General features: G+C 38.5%; 1 protein-coding gene across 9 annotated transcripts in view; it reads left to right on the forward strand.

Annotated features, from left to right (window-relative positions):
* Window positions 1-8850, forward strand: part of C33H11orf65 (chromosome 33 C11orf65 homolog) — a 33994-nt gene extending 25144 nt beyond the window's left edge. For all 9 annotated transcript variants that reach the window (XM_032472516.1, XM_032472517.1, XM_032472522.1 and 6 more), the window contains 3 exons: window positions 1733-1903; window positions 6274-6329; window positions 8445-8850. In XM_032472516.1, coding sequence (XP_032328407.1) covers window positions 1733-1903; window positions 6274-6329; window positions 8445-8596 — 379 coding nt within the window. In that variant the 3' untranslated portion in view covers window positions 8597-8850. The remainder of the gene's footprint in view (window positions 1-1732; window positions 1904-6273; window positions 6330-8444) is intronic.
* The last annotated feature ends 11820 nt before the right edge of the window (window positions 8851-20670 follow it).

Below are 20670 nucleotides of genomic sequence, written 5' to 3' on the forward strand. Positions count from 1 at the left end.
AAACTACAATGAGGCATCACCTCACACCAGTCAGAATGGCCATCATTCAAAAGTCCACAAATGACAAATGCTGGAGAGGCTGTGGAGAAAAGGGAACCCTTCTACACTGCTGGTGGGAATGCAGTTTGGTGCAGCCACTGTGGAAAACAGTATGGAGATTCCTCAAAAGACTAGGAATAGACTTAACATATGACCCAGGAATCCCACTCCTGGGCATATATCCAGAAGGAACCCTACATCAAAAAGACACCTGCACCCCAATGTTCCTAGCAGCACTATTTACAATAGCCAAGACATGGAAACAGCCTAAATGTCCATTGAGAGCTGACCGGATAAAGAAGATGTGGTATATTTATACAGTGGAATACTATTCAGCCATAAAAATGACAACATAACGCCATTTGCAGCAACATGGATGTCCCTGGAGAATGTCATTCTAAGTGAAGTAAGCCAGAAAGAGAAAGAAAAATACCATATGAGATCGCTCATATGTGGAATCTAAAAAGAAAAAAAAAAGAACATAAATACAAAACAGAAACAGACTCATAGACATAGAATACAAATTTGTGGTTGCCAAGGGGGCGAGGGGTGGGAAGGGACAGATTGGGAGTTCAAAATTTGTAGATACTGACAGGCATATGCAGAATAGATAAACAAGATTATACTGTATAGCACAGGGAAATATATACCAGGTCTTGTGGCAGCTCACAGCAAAAAAAAAAATGTGACAATGAATATATGTATGTTCATGTATAACTGAAAAGTTGTGCTCTACACTGGAATTTGACACTCCATTGTAAAATGACTATAACTCAATAAAAAATGTTTAAAAAAAGAAAAAAATAAATGAATGCAACTTCAGGATAGGTTAACCTTTGAAAAGGAATACCAATGTAGGTCTTAAAATGGAAAACAAAACAAAAAAAACACTATACTTTAATATTCTTGGTAAGGATGCTAACTTCTCTTTACTTGCTGAGCTCATGTTCGGTGGATACATTCATTTATTTGCTCAGACTAATGTAAGACAGAGCAGTGCTGCCGAAGGAGTCTGGACTTGGAGTCAGATTTGAATACTGGCTCTGATATATGCATATTTACTACTTACATGATCCTAAACAATTTTGTAACTTCTCCAAGTCTCAGTTTCCTCATCCATAAAATGGGAATAAAAATAGGTGCCACCAAAAAGTTGTCTTTTTAAAGAGAATTAAAGGTAATGTATTAAAAATACCTGGCGCACACAAAAAAGATGTTAATATCACTCTTCCTTTTACCTCTTACTCTTTCGTTCCTTCTTCCCCACCCCTTCTCCTGTCCTACCAGGCACTGGCCACGTGACTTTGTAAAAATTTCCTCTTCCAGGGTATATTTCCTCACCTATGAAACAAGTGGGCTAGTTACGTGGCCTCCAAGAGCCTTTGCCTCCGTAATTCTATGATTCAGTGATTTAATACTTAGCTTTTCATTGTAACACAACAGTGTAACTTACTGAGAGGTTGATTTTGAAATGAGGCTTCTCTGATGAGTGTGGTTGATTAAGTTGCTTTGTTTTTCCCAGAAGATCCCATCACAAAGGAATTGGTTTGGATGAATTTGAATTAAATAGGGTGAAAACTTGGTTTGCTATGTAAATAGTTTCACATCAACAATATATGTTAACTGCATCTACTAGTAGCCGCCTGTTCACCTGTTTCCGAGGATTACGTCCCCTCTCCTTTCCTCTGTGTAGGTACTATGCAGGAAACCTCGAGGCCAAGTCAACAAACCATGACACTCTGGGTTTAATTCACACAGCAACCAAAGGGCTAATAAAAGCTATCGAAACTGGTGGAATAGATTCTGTGATGGAATGGGAAGTGGATGAAGTGCTGAACTGGACCAACGCACTCAACTTTGATGAGTAATTTCACGTTGCTATTTTTGGGCAGCAAGGGCAGGCGTCAGATATTTTTGTCTCTAATATTTCCCACTTCCATGTTGAATCTTGGGGCCACATAGTTTAAAAAAAAAAAAAAGAACAAAAAACCTTGAGTTTATTATCTGTCTAGAAAGAAAAGAAGAGGAAATGAGGGGGAAATGGTAAAAAAAAAAAAAGGAATGATCTAAAAGTAGAAAAAGGAAAACTAGACTTAGGCATTCTTTACTCTCAGACTTTATTCTTATGCCTTAGTCTAGGTCTGCTTTACTTCTTACATTGGGAAATCTGAAAACACGAAGTTAATAATACAAATTATTTTCTCAATGTATATTCCCTAATCGTCCTGTGTGGGACATTAAAAAGTTATCATGATTTAACCCTTGAAAAACATTTTTAGTATTTTCTGTGTGATAAGAAATTTTAAAATATTTAATACAGACATCAGGGAAATGCAAATCAAAACCACAATAAGATCCTAGTTCATACCCACGAAGATAGCTATAATTAAAAAGACAGACAGATATAATAACGAATGTAAGTATTGCATGGATGAAGTGGCAGAAAAAATAATGTTTTACTTTTAATCTTTATTTTCTTTGTTAAGATGGCATAAATAAAGAAACACAAGAAAAAGGAAGGAATTCGGAACAGGAAGGTTAGAAATGTGAAACAGGGAAAATTAGGTTGACTGTGACTGAACAATAGACCAGGAAAAAGAGATCAGAGAAAGCAGAGAAGAGGACAATGAGGAAAGCAGAGAGAAAAGAAGAAAAAAGGGAAAGAATGACTAAGAAAACAGGAAAACGAGAATAGAAAAAAGAAGATGATGGGAAGGATGTATTAGAAAATTAAAAGGGAAAGATAAGAAAGGATAAAGAACTAATTATCCATATTAGATGCTCTAAAATATTTTGTAATAAATAAATCGTAAAGAGATTGTATGATTCAATCACCCCACTATCTTGTCCAGTCCACAGTACGGGATTCCTCATAGACAGCACGTTTGTGGTGTCTAGGGCACTGAATAAGTAAGATGGTCACAGTGATGCAGGAAATGACATCCAAGGACAGGAGCTGTCATGCTGTACTTCCTCCTTTCCTAAGATGATTCCTAGAGAAAGGAGAGAGAGGTAGGGGATGTCCATTCTGAATGAACAGGATGGAGAGTTCTCTCAGGTGAGGCTCTGAAATCCTGTTCTGCCTTTCCCTTCTGTCGTTGGATAATTCAAGCAAAGGGCCAGGAAGCTTCAGGGAAAGATTACAAAATAATCCACACCCAATATTCTATATTCTATCACGAGTGGAATACAGAAGAGTAAAACAATTGTGTTCAAAGGGAGGACATAAATAGGCATCTCAGTCTACATAAGACTTTCCCCACCATCATCCCCTAAAACCTGTTTCCGCTAGGTGACAGCGATTTCTAATGGCTTCCCTTTGTGGAAAAAAGGGATAAAAACAGAATAAACCAGCAAGATGTGAAGTGGTTTTTGGTATCTCACATCCTATATGGAGTGGGATAAATACATCTAGCTTTGATATGGTGAGACTAATTCAAAATCTCCATTTTTGAAAACGTAGACACCTCATGTTTCCAAATTACGTACAACCTCTGTCAGTTCATAGTCTGACTTGGGCATGATCACAGTTTGGCACCGACCTGGGATTCTTAGCAAGTTTTTCTGTTGATCCCTGGACAACAAAAATTTCAAATGGAATCCAGTATGATTATTTGGGAATATTGCAGTAGTGTTATTGACCACAAGATAACTGATGATCTCAGGCAAAACCAACATTTGCAGGGACCTTCCCCTAGCTGAGAGTAGACATTAGGTATAAGCACCTTCTTCCCAGTGAATTTATGGTCTCCCCAGTCTCCTTTCCTCTTAGATCTTTGTGGTCATCTAGGTATTTATAACTGGCTTGATGATACCTTATTTGATGAGGATTTCGAAGTCCGACTTCTTTTCCTTCAGAAGAATTGGTAGCCACTAATTCCTTGAAGAGTATCCTTCAAAATCTATAGACAGTTTTTGACAGACCATTAGAATGACATAAATGTGCTGAACACTGATACTGGGTGACCCCAACCAGATTCTTCCCAAAGGCTTTGGTGCTAACCCCTTGTTATGACAGATGGACGCTCTCCTGGGAAGAAGCCGGGTGAATCTTCAGATCAACATCATCAGCTGAATACAACATTATTATAATTTTAAAGAGTGGATAGTGTCAACTTCACTCTTGGACTCAAGGACCCGATGGGTATTGTGGCAAATTCTGTGGTGTGCAGAGATGCGTTGCTGCCGGTGCGTAGGATGGAAAGCAACGTCTGCATTACTGCTAGAGTCACCTGCACAGTGCCACGTAGTGGCTCCTCTGCCTGCCGCCGGCATTCTTCCTGCTGGATTTTCAGGGGCGTGTTCTCTTATCAAGACGGGTGTTCCTCTTCCAGGATCGTCATATTTTTCAAATTGCTAGTTAATTTTGACATAACCTATTAAGTGTCCACAGCTGAGATATCTTACATAATTTTCTGTTAACCCTGTTGGTGAGAGCACTCAGTGGGCAGTTTCAGTATCTGAAGCTGCTCTTTGATCTCTAAGACGGAATTGTGCGGCCTCTGTGGCTCAGGACTCTTCCTGGGCTGTTAAAATGTTACATTTGTATTCCTGAGAGATTCATGGTAGATTTCACATGCACTTGGCTATTATCTGAAAAAATTCGAAAAATTTGTTAGAAAGACAGATCTATGATATAAACAACATGGTAATGCTGTAATCCGATTGTCGCTTCTATTTGTAAAGCTTAGATTTCTCATTGGTTACTGCTGGCATGTTCCTTATGAAAAGTTCTTTTTAAGCAATCGAGTAAATTCATATCTTGACCTCAGGTAAAGCCGAGTCAGTGATCAGTCTTAAATATTGCATGTGTTTGTGCCCCAGACTGTCAGGGCGTAGCGTACACTTGATCAAAGTCCTTTATCTTGGTTCCTCGAAAGTGGAATGAAAACCTTTCAGTATGTAAATCTAAGGAAGCAGGGTGATTCTCTTCATCGTGTTCCTGAACAACCACTGAAAGCACAGAGTCCGCCTAAATTTAAGGTCAAGCCAGACTGAACTGTCAACTAAGAGACCCTGGAAGGGGTTTACACCACTTGCTGTGCTCCTGCATCTTGTCATCAGCAGCGCCCCAGCAGCATCCCTCTTAAGGCCACAGAATAAAGTTCTCAGAGCAACCGAAGGTAGCAGTGGTAAGCAGCAGCCAACTTCAGACGCAGTGCTTTATTACAATTAACTACTGTTGCATAATACATACCTTCCTATACCAGAAACAGGAACAACACCAAGTTAACAAAAGCAAAGAATAATTCAAGTGAAAATCACAGTGTTTCCCAAAGTACATGACAGTTCTAATCCTCTTCCTGCTTTCTCGGCCAGGTTCCTTTTAGCACCTGCTGTGATCAATTCCTTACCTGATTTCTTGGGTGCAGCTGGAAGAAGGGAGGCTTGTGAAAGGGGGATACAGAGCCTAAAATGAGCTGAATAAGCCACAGGAAACCTGCCCCTTGGAGCTCTCCCTCATCTCTGTAGCTCATCATACTTGCCCTTCCCTGTCTACCTTTTCTCAGGCTACACTTGTCTCCCCATTTCAGTCTGTTTAGGGAACCGAGGTGGCAGCTGCGTGTACCCGGCTTGAACGTGATCTCTTATGTTTACTGGACACAGCAAAGGCAGCGCCGTTGCTCTAATAAGATCATAAACTATTTAAATTTCCACTGACAAATTAATTAATTAATTAAATAAATTTCCACTGATACGTCAGAGACAGTAGGTCTGGCAATCCAGAACCAAGAAGAAAGTTATGTTGTAGTTTCGCCAACTTTTTCCCTCTCAGATTTTTCCAATCATAGTTTAATTTAGTGTATTTGTGGGACAGGGCGAGCTGTGAGTCTCTCTACTCTGCCATCTTGGCACCTCTCCTCTGTATGTTCAGTTTAGAAGTTGACTAACATCTTAGTTGTCATTCAGTTGAGGACGTGGTCCTGCAGGAGTAGAACAGGATAAAATGAGGAGAGGTGGGCTGGAGGGAGGGCAAAAGTCACCAGTACGGTAGATGGTGGGTGCCATTTTTATAGCTCCTCCAACTCCTTGTACTGGGGGTTGCCTGAGGTGCATGACAGCAACTTGGAGGTGGGAAAGTCAAGAAATTAAACATTTGGACTAGTGAATTTGTCACCATTAATCTAAGATTTCATAGAGAAAGTGGAATTTTAGAAGTAGTCTATGTACTAATGAATCAATTTATCACTTACTAATAAATCAATTTAATGAATGCTTATATAATGTGCTTAGGTACATTGCCAACTGGAAGGAAATTGCTACAAGCAACTCTTCAGCTAACTTCAAAAGTAGGTGACTTTTAGCAATAATGGGAAATTCTTATGAAGAAAAACAATACATTGCACACATGCACACATTTCTAAGCACGAACAAGCATTTCACTTCTCACAGTACACAGACACAAATAAATTTACATATAAGACTGTAATCTGGGGATAAAAGGAAATGTTCTATTTTATTTAGAGTTGGCTAAAATGATGTTTTAAAAAAATGAATCCTCTTTTTAAAAAGTTGCATATCTCATGGTTTTGGTAATAATTTTAATGAGCAGACTTCACTTGGCAAAATAAATGTTTCAGAAGGTTGGAGATATTTTGTAGGCTCTGTGCCACTGCGGCCCCCGCGGCGCTCACACTACCAAGAGGCTGAAAGTGACAGCATAGCGCGCACCAAAGCCTAGTTACGGTTTCGTATGCTCTGAGTCCGTGATGTCCCACTGTCATCTGTCACTAGCTGAGAGAGAGAGGTGACCGCTGCAGAGTGCTGATTCAGACTGCCTGACTTTGACCTTTTGGCTCTTCTGTTAACTGTATGATCTTGCGCAAGCTTCGGGCTCAGTCTCCTCATCTGCAAAGTGAGAATGACAATCGTACGTGGCTCGTAGACGGCTGTGAGGTAGTAAGAGACAACCACGTGTGAAGAGCTCAGAGTAGTGCCCGGCGCGTGGCATGTGCTCTGTAAACGTTCGCTGTCGTTAGCTTTACCCGTCCACTTATTTCCAGCTCGATGCCACCACCACAGTCCGGGTTGCCACCCTCCCTCTGCAGGCTTCTGGGACAGCCTCCAAACCTGTACAACAGATAGTGATGAAAGCAAAACACTTTTAACAAACTCTTCTTTAGCGATCACTTACGTGGAAGTGCTGTCTTAACGTACTTTTATAAAATTGACTCATTCGATCTTCAGGACAAGCCAATGAGACAGGTCCTATTATCTGTATTTTACAGACACGCAAACAGTTGCCAAGTTTCTTGCTCAAGGTCACAGTCAGTTCCTGGGAGGGCTGGGATTTGAACTGAGACTGGACAGCTCTAAAGCCCACACTCTTACTGATGACGACCTCTGCTGCCCCTCACAGTCTTTCCGCTGCACTTAGAATAAAATCCTGAGTTTATCATGGCGCTCTGCCTCTGGTCTAGCTTTCCACCCTTATCACGTCCCACTCTCCCCCTCACTCACAGCCACCCAGCATCACCGGCCTCTTGCCTGGTCCTCAGACACATGCTGTGGTTTCCAAGTCGGGAGTTTAATGGAGTTGATGGCCTTCTGGAGAACAGGTTTAGGCAACTATCTTCATTTGAGGGTAGGAAGTTGTCTGTTTTGTTTGCTATGGAATCCCCAATGGGCAGCACATAGTAGGGTCTCAATGACAGCTGGAAGAATATAAAGGAATGACAAGTACAAAAATGGAAGCAGAGCATATAAATGACTGAGCTAAAAGATTATTGTGAAGAGAAGGAGATAGCGTGGTAATTGTAAGGAACGTGAGAACAAGTGAAAATTATTTTAAGTAGTGGCGATCTGCATCATAACTGAAGGCAGCGGGAGGTGACACACTGGAGATGCTGGCATTGGAAGGAGGAGAGGCTGTGTGCACACCTTCAAAGAAGCACGAGGAAATCAAATCCAGAATTTGGAAACTAGCTCTAGGGTCAGAAAAGGCTTCTCTTCATTTGTGAACACAGACTATTTGCTGGTAGTTAATTATGGAGTGCTAACCAGATGCCAGAGTAAATGCTAAGCTCTTCACATGCACCACCACACTTAGTGCTCACAAAATATGCGGAGGATGTGCTATTACTATCCTTATTTTATGGATGAGGACACTGAGACAGAGGCCAAGTAACTTGCCTCAAATTACAGAGCTACGGGTAGTAGATCAAACCTCAAGCCCAGATCCTACAGAGCCTTCTGTAAAGATGGACAATGACATATGGTAGTGAAGAGTAGGGTGATCTCAGAAATTTGGGACATTTATGGCTTCTGTTCAATGGGATATAAAAAATATGCCCTAAGAGTGGTGAAAGGAACATGGGACAGACTTTAGCTGGCACGCAGGGCCGTGTAGATTAAGGCTATTATCACATCCGCCGTCTTGCTAAATCTTTGTCATTCCTCTCTAGGTTTCAGGTTTAAGGAAGCAAAAGGGAAAATACATGACTATGAAGATACATTGGAAGAGGAAATGGAAGCTTCAGAAGATACTTCATTTGAAAATATTTATGAAGGATCGGGTTTTACTAGACTAACGCCTGATTCCACTTATGGAATATAATTATAAAGAACTTTCTCTTCTCTGCTGAGCTATAACCCTTCAAGGCCCGATTCCATCAGTTACTGTCAAGAACAGTCTATTCTGACTGGAACGACTTGTGTATTCTCAGCATAGAATCTAGCCCAACTAAGTGAGGAGGATTAAACAGAAGAAGGACATCGGGATGAATGCAGGAGTCATGGAAAATGCAGAGATTACTCCTGGTATTTTGAAAACCTGTAGCATTCTAACAATCATACCTAAATAAAGATATTAAAATTAGGTGCAAAAAAAAAAACAAAACTCTCAGTCGGATTGTTTTCCTTCTTTATTTGAAGCATTCTTTATTTATGCATTTCTGTCAGGCAGAGCTCTTTTTTAATTAAAAAAGGGGAAAAGGCAGGGTAGGAAGTTCTTTTTATTAGAAAGTAAAGCCTTACTAGAAGGCCCAGTGCTAGTCAGCTTGAACATCCTTGAACAAAACCGGGTCACGGAGCACCCTTTGCCAAAGAAGCTAGAAAAGCAAAAATCTGTCTCAGCTTCCATGGTGGGAAGAACAGAAAACCGGAGATGATTGTTGGGTCAAGGAACAGAGTCCGCCACACCCTCCAAGTCTGAATTACTGTACATCCCCACGAGTACCTTCTGCTGCTAACCATCGTCACACTTATCACACTGCATCTTTTAAAATCCACTACAATCAGAGGCTTACGCCTCCAAGCATGAAAAACATCAGTCAGGAGACTTAACGTGTATTTAAGAAAAAAAATCAGATTTATTCATATAATTTACATGCACATTCACCCATTGTGAGTATTCAGTTGAGTTTGGATAAGTATATAGTTATGTGATTTTCACCACAATTGAGGTACCATGCATCTACACCACCCCCCAAGTTGTACATCTTTGCACTCAGTCCACCCACCCCACCCCGTGCCCCTGGAAAGGATGGATCTTTCAATCACTACAATTCTGCCTTTTCTAGAATGTCACATAAATGGAATGGTACTATGTATACGGTCTTTTCCGGTCCTGCTTGTTTAGCATAATGCTCCTGAAATTCATCCCTGTTGTATATTTCAGCAGTTCATCCCTGTTTTAAAGACTAGTGTCCATCACACGGCAATATCACCATTTTTTTATCCTTTGCCAGACGGATGGGCATTTGGCTGTTTCCTGTTTGGGGTCATTATGAATAAAGCTGCTATGAACAGTTATATACAAGTTTTTATGGGGATATGCATTTTCATTTGGGAAATACCTGGGAGTGAAACTGCTGGGGCGAACAGTAACTATACGTTTAACTATTTTAATTTTTATTTTTTCAATTGAAGTATAGTTAATGTACAATGTTTCAGGTATACTGCAAAGTGATTCAGTTATATACATATACTCTTTTTATATTATATATTATATAACATATATCTTTTATATATATTCTTTTTCAGATTCTTTTCCATTATAGGTTATTACAAGTTACTGAATATAGTTCCCTGTGCCAAACAGTAGGTCCTTATTGTTTATTTTACATAGAGTAGTGTGGATCTGTTAATCCCAAATTCCTAATTTATCCCTTTTCCTCCTTTCCCCTTTGGTAACTGAAAGTTTGTGTCTGTTTCTATTTTGTAAGTATGTTCACGTGGATCATTTTTTTTTAGATTCCACACATAAGTGATATCATATGAAATTTGTCTTTCTCTGACTTATCTCACTTAGTATGATAATCTCTAGGTCCATCCTTGTTGCTGCAAATGGCATTATTTCATTTTTATGGCTAAGTAGTACTCCATTGTAGATAGATAGATAGATAGATAGATAGATAGATAGATAGATAGATAGATAGATACATATATATACATATATATATATATATATATATATATATATATATATATATATATATATATATATATATATATATATATATATATCACACCTTGTTTATCCATTCATCTGTCAAGGGGCATTTAGGTTGCCTCCATGTCTTGGCTATTATAACTAGTGCTGCTATGAACATTGGGGTGCACATACCTTTTTGAATTAGTTTTTGTCATTTTTTGGATATATGCCCAGGAGTGGGGTTGCTGGATCACACGGTAACTTTATTTTCAGTTGTTTAAGGAACCTCCATACTGTTCTCCATAGTGGCCACACCAATTTCCATTCCCACCAACAGTGTAGGAAGGTTCCCTTTTCTTTACATTCTCTCCAGCATTTATTATCTGTAGACGTTTTGATGACGGCCATTCTGACTGGTGTGAGGTGATACCTCATTGTAGTTTTGATTCGCATTTCTCTAATAATTAATGATGTTCAGCATCTTTTCATGTGTCTATTGGCCATCTGTATGTCTTCTTTGGAGAGATGTCTATTTAGGTGTTCTGCCCATTTTTTAAATTGGATTGTTTGGGTTTTTTCTTTTTTGATATTGAGCTGTATAAGCTGTTTATATAATTTGGAAGTTAATTCCTTGTTGGTCGCATCATTTGCAAATATTTTCTCCCATTCCGTAGGTTGTCTTTTCATTTTCGTTATGGTTTCTTTTGCTGTGCAAAAGCTTTTAAATTTAATTAAGTCTCACTTGTTTATTTTTGCTTTTGTTTCCATTACTCTAGGAGACTGATCCAAAAGAATATTGCTGTGATTTATGTCAAGGAGTGTTCAGCTTATGTTTTTTCCCTCTAGGAGTTTTAAAGTATCTGGTCTTACATTTAGGTCTTTAATCCATTTTGAGTTTATTTTTTTACATAGTGTTAGAGAATGTTCTAATTTCAGTCTTTTACAGGTAGCTGTCCACTTTTCCCAGCACCACTTATTGAAAAGACTGTCTTTTCTCCATTGTATACCCTTGCCTCCACTGTCATAGATTAAGTGACCATAAGTGCATGGGTTTATTTCTGGGCTCTCTATTCTGTTCCATTGATCTATGTGTCTGTTTTTTGTGCCGGTACTGTACTGTTTTGATTACTGTAGCTTTGCAGTACAGTCTGAAGTCAGGGAGCATGATACCTCCAGCTCTGTTCTTTTTCAAGACTGTGTTGGCTATTCGAGGTCTTTTGTGTTTCCACACAAATTTAAAAATTTTTTGTTTCAGTTCTGTAAAAAATGCCATTGGTGATTTCATATGGGTTACACTGATTTATAGATTGCTTTGGGTAGTACGGTCATTTTAACAAATGTTTAACTATTTTATAAGAATCTGTTTTTCTAAGTGGCTGGGCCATTTGCATTTCCGCCAGCAGTGCATTTTAGCAGTTGCACTTGGTTTTTGTCACTTGCTGTTGTCAAATGTTTTAATTTTAGCTATTCAAGGGGATGTATAGTAAATAGCATTTCACTCTGATTTTAGTTTGCATTTTCTAAGTGACTTATGATATTTAAGATCTTTAATATGCTTATCTGCCATTTCAGTATCTTCTTTGGTGGAGTGTCTATTCAAATCTTCTGCCAATTCTAAATTGTTTATTTCATTACTGTGTTAAAAGATGTTTTTAATATGTTCAAAGAAACCCCTTTATCAGGATTTTTACTGATGAAGGGATTTTTACTGCTTTGCCAATCTGTGGGTGATGTTTTCATTTTCTTTTATGGTGTCTTTTGAGGAGAAAAAAATATTTAATTTTAATAGAGTCCAAGCTACCATTTCTTTTCTTTTATGGTTCATGCTTTTAGTGTCTTATCTAGGAAATCTCTGCTCAAACCAAGGTCACAAAGGAGTTCTTATTCAAATTTTATAACTTTATCTCTCACGTTTAGGTTTATCATCCATTTCAAGTTAATTACTGTATATAGTGGGAAGGAAGGTTTGAGATGAGTTTTCTTGGATGTGGATATGCACAATTTTGTTTTGAAAGACCATCCTTTCCCTATTATATTGCCTTTGTTGAAAATCAGTCATACATGTGAGTCTATTTCTGGGTTCCTCATCCTGCTCCACTGATCTGTGTGTCTTATCCTTATGGCAATGTGTCTTGTGTTTGTTACTGTGGCTTTGGTGTAAGTTGTCCAATCTTGTTTTTCCTTTTCAAATTGTTTTGGCTTATTCTAGTTCCTTGGCATTTCCACACAGATTTTTACAGTCAGATTGTCAAATACTAAAAGGAAAGGAAAAAAAGAAAAAAGAAAAGAGCCGGTTGGGATTTTTATTGGATTGCATCGATTCTATTTAACAATTCTGGGGAGAACTGATTATCTTCATACTGAGTCCCCCAATCATGAACATGGTACATCTCTGTGTACTTAGGACTCTGGTTTCTCAGTCATGGTTGTAAATTTAAGCATACAGGTATTTCACATGTTTTATTGGAAGTATATCCAACTATTTCATATTTTCTGATGATATTGTTTCTTAATTTCAATTTCAAACTGTTCATTGCTAGGGATAAAAAACAGGATAAATTCCTGATCTAAGTGGCTTTTATTTAATGATTCATGAATTGGGAAGTATCCAGTCTAGAAAACAGAAAAGAGCTTTCAAGAGCTGTACAAAGTGAGAGGGTTTCATAGGCCAAAGTGAGCAGGAACAAGAGCGTTATACTGGGCATTCGTCAGTTGGTTAAAAAAGAGTTACTTCCTTTATATGGAGCGAAAGGAAGTCTTGGAGCTGGATTAGGTAATTAATGCTGAGCAGAAAAGTGCTGATTGGTTGGCCTAGGCCTACCTCTTCTGGGAGAGCTGAGCACAGAAATTTAAGTTTTCATTTACTGACAGCTTAGCATAAGCAACCCCCCCCCACACTTAGGCACAGTCTGGACACTTTAATCTGGGTATAAAGACTTATTGCTGATGCTTTGTGTATTGACCTTTATCACGTGACCTTGTTAAACTCACTTATTAATTCTAGGCTTTTAAAACAATATATACAATCTTTAGAATTTTCTACAGAGATGATGATGTCATCTGCAAATGAAAATAACTGCACTTCTTTTCAAACGGCATGCCTTTTCTTTCTTTCTCTTTGCCTCGTCACATGGCCAGAAACTCCAGTACAATGTTGAACAGAGCTGGGAAGAGCGGCATCCCGGCTTTGTTTCTGATCCTAGTCTTTCGCCATCAAATATGGCGTGAATACGTTTTTCACAGACATCCTTTATCAGATTGAGGATGTTCCCTTTATTCTTAGCTTGATGAGTTTTTATCATGAGTGCTGAATTTTCTCACATGCTTTTTCTGCACCTATTGACATGATCATATGGTTTTTCATTGTTAGTTTATGAACACTGATTGATTTTCAAATATTAAGCCAACGTGCGATTCCTGGAATAATGCCACTTGGTCATGACGTATTACCTCCTTTTTATACTGGCGGAATTGATTTGCTAATATTTGTAAGGGATTTTGCATGTATTCATCAAGGATATTGGTCTTCAGTTTTCTTTTCTTATAATTCTCATATTTCTGGTTTAAGGGTAATAGTGGCCTCATAAAATGGGCTCTTTTAATATCAGGAAGAGTTTGTGCAGCAATGGTGTGTCTTACTTGGAAGCAGAAGTATTGCTCACCCGGATTATTTTCCATGAGTTTTGGCCTTTTTGTGCCACGAATATGCTTGAGGCGCCAATGGCACTCACTTGGCCATGGTGCTCTACACTGCAGTAGCTGAGCACAACGTGAGGGCCAAGGCGGCTGAGTATGAAGACTCTGAACCCACCTCCTCCCATGGCAACACCAAAACTAAAACTACCTACAGAGCAACTATCCATGAGAATGAGCTGAAGACTATCAGAAAAGATTTTCCACTAATGAAGGAGCCACAAGACAGGTAGGAAGGGTGGACACGGCACAGTCAGGAACCACACCCCTGAGTCGGCAACCCACAAGTGGGAGGAGTCTCACTATCACAGAGGTCCTCCCCAAGAGTGAGGAGTCCACGTCCCACATCAGGCACCCAGCCTGGGAATCCTGCATGGAGAAAACAAGCCCCCAGTGCACTGGCTTGGAAGGCCAGCAGGACTTACACTGGAGAGGGCCTGAGGGCTACTGGAAACAGGCTCCACTCTCAAAGGGCACATGCAACTTCTGACATGCTCTGAGTCCCAGTGTGGAGCCAGTAGTTTGAAAGGAGCCTGAGTCAGACCTACTTGCTGATCTTGGAGAACCTCCCATAAAGGTAAGAAGCAACTAGGACTCCCCCAGGGGGATGGAGATACAGGCATCAGCCATTGGGGGAGCTTATTCTAGTACGGTAACTCCAGTGCCATTTTGGAATTTTCTCTCTAGCCTATTAGTGCTGGGGACCTTGTGCCATCCACCAGCAGGCTGGCAGTAGCCCCGAGACCCCAGATGTGCAGACAGCCATGTGGGGACTTGGCCCCACTCACTGGTGGGCGAGCACCAGCCCCAAATGTCCCTGAGCTACACAGTCAGCCACGTGGAAAGCCTAACCCACTTTCCAGTGGGCGCTAAGTCACCACATAAGACACAGCCTTGCAGCCAACTGTGTTGGGGCCAGCCACACACACAGTGCACCCACAGTAGCCAGCCATGCCACAACAGAGAGGAACAGGCAGCCCACATAGGGGGTGTCTTACAACATATAGGTCTGGTGACCAGAAAGGAGTGTGATGCTGGGCCCCATAGGATATTTCCTAAACAAGGCCACTGTGCCAAGATTGGGAAACATAACCAACCTACCTAGTACAGAGAAATAAATACAGAGAATTGGGCAAAATAATGAGACAGAAATTTATGTTCCAAACAATGGAAAAAGATAAAATATCAGAAAAAGAACTAAACAAAGTAGAGATAAGGAATCTACCAGATAGAGAGTTCAAGCTATAGATCATAAAGGTGCTCACCAAACTCAGGAGAAGAATGGAGAACACTGTGAGAATTTAAACAGAAAATATAAGGCGGAACCAAAAAGAGCTGATGAATACAATAACTGAAATTTTAAAATGTACTAGAAGGAATCAACAGTAGATTACATGATACAGAAAAATGAATAATCAATCTGGAAGACAGGGGAGTGAAAATTCCCAAACTAAAAGAGAAATGGGAAAAGAATTTTAAAAAATGAGGATAGTCTAAAAGATCTCTAAGAGAACATAAAGCATACTAACATTTGTATTACAGGGGTCCTAGAAAGAGAAGATAGAAAGAAAGGGACAGAGAATTCATCTAAGACTAGCTGAAAACTTCCCTAACCAGGGGAAAGAAACAGACATCCAAGTCCAAGAAGCAGAGACAGTCACAAACAAGATGACCCAAAGAGGTCTGCATGAAGACACAGTATAATTAAAATGGCAAAAATTAAAGGTAAAAGAGAATCTTAAAGCAGCCAGGGAAAAACAACATACAAGGGAACCCACATAAGGCTACCAGCTGAATTTTCAACAACTTTGTAGGCCAGAAGGGAGTGTCATGATATATTCAAAGTGATGAAAGGCAAAAACAACCAAGAATACTCTACCTGGCAAGGATATCATTCAGATCTGAAGGAGAGATAAACAGTTTTACAGAGAAGCAAAAGCTAACATAGTTCAGCACCACTAAACTGGCTTTACAAGAACTGTCATAGGGACTTCTCTAAGCAGAAAAGAAAAGGCCAACTATAAATAGGAAAATTATGAAAGGAAAAAAATCTTACTGATAAAGGCAAACATACAGTAAAGGTAGTAGATCAACCACTCATAAAACTAGTATAAGGGTTAAAAGACAAAAGTAGCAAACAATCTACATCCACAATAAGTAAAGGAATATACAAAACAAAAAAGATGTAAAATATGTCTAAACCATTAAATGCAGGGATGGGAGAGTAAAAATGTAGACAGGCTAGAATGCATTTGAATTTAAGATTATCAACTAAAATAATCATATATCATATACTGTGTTCTATATGAGCTTCACGGTAACTACAAACCAGAAACCAATAATAGACACACACAAAAGAGAAAGGAATCCTAGCATAAAACTGAAGATAGCCATCAAATCACAGCAAAAGAGAGCAGAAGAAAACAATTAATAAAATGATAATAAATACATGCCTATCACTAATTACTTTAAATGTAATTGGACAAAACTCTCCATCAGAAGACACAGAGTCGCTGAATGGATACAAAAACAAGACCCAGGTATATGATGCCCACAAGAGATTCACTTCAGCTCTAAAGACACACACAGACTGAAAGTGAGAGGATGGAAAAAGGTAATCCAGGCAGATGGAAATCAAAAGAAAGCCAATATAGCAAAGAAGATAAAACAATCGCCAAATATACATGCACCCAACATAGGAACACTTAAATACATAAAACAAATATTAACAGACATAAAGAGAGAAACTGACAGTAAAACAATAATAGGAGGAGACTTTACCACCCCATTTACATCAACGGGTGGATCATCCGACAGAAAATAATAAGGAAAGACTAGCCTTAAATGATACATTAGACCAGATAGACTTAATAGATATATACAGCACATTCTATCCCAAAGTAGCTGAATACACATTCTTTTCAAGTGCATATGGAGCATTCTCCAGGAAAGATCACACACTAGGCAACAAAACAAGTCTTGGTAAATTTAAGAAGATTAAAAGCGTATCAAGCATCTTTTCTGACAATATGAAATGACAGTATAAATCAACAAGAAAAGAAAAAAACTGGAAAAAAAACACAAACATGGGGGAGCTAAAAAATGTGCTATTAAACAACCAATAGGTCATTAAATAAATCAAAGAGGAAATTTTAAAATACCTGGAGACAAAAGAAAATGGAAACAAAACGATCCAAAATCTATGGCACACGGAAAAAGCAGACCTAAGAGGGAGTTTACAGCAATACAGTTCTACCTTGGGAAACAAGAAAAATCTCAAAGAAGCTAAACTTACATCTAAAAGAACTAGAAAAAGAAGAACAAACAAAACCCAAAGTTAGTAGAAGGAAAGAAATCATAAAGATCAGAGCAGAAATAAATGAAATAGAGACCAAAAAAAGCAAGCAAGCAAGCAAGCAAGCAAGCAAAAAAGATTGATTAATGAAATTAATGGATGATTCCCTGAAAATAGATAAACAAAATTGATGTCTTCAGCCAGACTCATCAAGAAAAAGAAGGCCCCAATATATGAAATCAGAAATGAAAGAGAAATTACAACAGACACCACATAAATACAAGGGATCACAAGAGAGTACTATGAACAATTATACGCCAATAGTATAGACAACCTAGAAGAACTAGAAAAATTCCAAGAACCGTACAATCTCCCAATACTGAATCAGGAAGAAATAGAAAATATACCAGTAATGAAATTGAACCAATAATTTAAAAAAACCCTCCCAACAACCAAAAGTCCAGGACCAGTGGCTTCACAGGTGCGTAGAATTCAACACCTGTTCTTAAACTATTCCAAAAAACTGAAGGGAAAGGAATGCTTCTACACTCATTCTATGAGAAGAGCATCACCCTGATACCAAAACCAAAGACACCACAAAAAAGGAAAATTACAGGCCAGCATCACTGATGAACACAGATGCAAAAGCCCTCAACAAAATATTAGCAAGTTGAATTCAGCCATACGTTGAACGTATCATGTACTATGATCAAGTGGGATTTACTCAAGGGATGCAAAGTAATGCAATGCCCACAAATCAATCAACAAAATACACATTAATAAACTGAAGGATAAAGATCCTATGATCCCCTCAATAGATGCAGAAAAAAATTTTGACAAAAATTCAACACCCAGTTATAATAAAAACTCCCAACAATGTGGGTGTAGAGTGAACATACCTCAACATAATAAAGGAAGGACATACACGAAAAACCTATAGCCAACATTATACTCAACGGTGAAAAGCTGAAAGCAATTTCTCTAAGATCAGGAACAAGACAAGAATGCTCACTCTCACCATTTTTATTCAACATAGTATTAGAAGTCCTAGCCACAGCAATCAGATGAGAGAAAAAAAAAAAGGAATACAAACTGGAAAGGAAGCAGTAAAACTGTGATTATTTGAAATAGACATGATACTACATATACAAAATCCTAAAGATGCCACCAAAACGATGAGAACTAATAAAGGAATTCAGTACAGTTGCAGGATATAAAATTAATATACAGAAATATGTTTCATTTTTATACACTAACAACAAATGATCAGAAAGAAAAAGTTAAGGAAATAATTCCATTTACAACTGCATTAAAAAGAATAAAATACCTAGGAAAAAATCTAACCAAGAAGGTGAAAGACTTGTACTCAGAAAACTTTAAGACACTGATGAAAGAAACTGAACATGACGAAAACAAATAGAAAGCTGAACTGTGCTCATAGACTGGAAGAGTTAATATTGTTAAAATAACCATACTACCCAAGGCAATTTATGGATTCAGTGCAATTCCTATCAAAATACCAATCACAGTGGGAGGGTATAGCTCAGTGGTAGAGCATGTGCTTAGCATGCACGAAGTCCTGGGTTCAATCCCCAGCACTGCTGTTAAAAACAAATTAATGAATAAACCTAATTACCTCCCCCTCAAAATTTTTTTAAAAATTAAAAACAACAACAAAACAAAACAAAAAAACTAATCACATTTTTCACAGAACCAGAACAAACCATTCTAATAACTGTATGGAAACACAAATGACCAGGAGCAGCCAAAGCAATCTTGAGAAAGAAGAACAAAGCTGGGGGTATAGTGCTTGCTGATTTCAAATGATACTACAAAGCTACAGTAATCAAAACAGTATGGTACTGGCATAAAAACAGACATACAGGTCAATGGAACAGAATAGAGAGCACAGAAACATCATGATCAACATCATTGTTCAGACTGTACTCATCCTGAGTGTTAAGTAAAGGCAAGTATTTTATTCCCACTAGTAAAGAGAAAGCACTGAGAAAGTAACTTTTTCAATCTGTGACTTTGGGAGATCTGTCAGTACGGTTTATCAAGTCTTTGTCAGGTAAATCCTTCCAAGGCTTAAAAAAAATGACAGTTTCCAGACGTGAAACAGAGTCACAAAAGACTTATTGGGGTGATAAAGTTAGTACTGTGAGAAAAAGCCTCCGGCTTATCTACAGAAAACCTTGGGCCTAATACTTACCAAGTGCATGCACGGTCTCCCATCTCCTTAAGTTGTGTCTCTTTGTGTTTTCTAGAACAGCTTCCAAACAGACAATGCACACTGCAAACACTTCACAACTGTTGCATCAAACTGAAGAGCCTATGTGTCTCTCTCTCTCCAACTACACACAGCTACATCACCACCAATTAAAATGTATTACGTACCTTTGATGTAGATGTTCAAAAACGTGTTAAATAAACAAAGTGTGGCATAGACATAAAATGGAATATTTTTCAGCCCTGAAAAATGAATGAAATTTAGATACATGCTACATGACTGAAACCTGAAAACATTATGCAAGGTGAAATAAGCTAGACACAGAAGGACAAATGTTGTATGACTCCACTTATATAAGGCACTTAAAATAGGCAAATGCATAGACACACAAAAAATAGAACAGAGGTTTCCAGGGGCTAGAGGGAGGAGGGAATGGGGAGTTACTGTTTGAGACGATGAAAAAGTTCTAGAAATGGATGTGGTGATGGTTAAAGATGATAAATAAAGTATATAAACTGGCTAAAATAGTCAGTTTTGTTATGCATGTTTACCACAATAGAGTATCAATCCTTTACAAAATAAAATAATAAAAAATAGCCAATCACATAATAATAGTAGACCAACTATGAGCACACACTTACAGCATGGCAAGAGCTACAGGCCAAATCATGACCATTTATTTCTCTCCTGGTTTGGAAATATGTACTGACCTTAACTTTCAACACTACGTGTCAATGTTTCACGTTCTCATGTCAGTGACAGCAGAAACATCTCGTCTCCAGACATCGCCAAATGTCCTCCGTGGGGGAACAGGGAAGCAAAATCACCCTCTGAGAAACACAGCTTTAGAATCATAAGCTGTACCATCAGCGTAGAAGTAAACATTTTGACATGCTGGTGTACATTTTAAAAATTGCGCATGCTGTATTTTATGGGCAAAGTTAAGGGATTTTTCAGGGAATAATTTTTATTATATTAAATTTTCACCTCACTCACCAAATTCTAAACCTAATTTCTGTGAAACTTTGTACAGTA

This window comes from Camelus ferus, chromosome 33 (assembly GCF_009834535.1).
Source record: "Camelus ferus isolate YT-003-E chromosome 33, BCGSAC_Cfer_1.0, whole genome shotgun sequence".
Lineage (NCBI taxonomy): Eukaryota > Metazoa > Chordata > Mammalia > Artiodactyla > Camelidae > Camelus > Camelus ferus.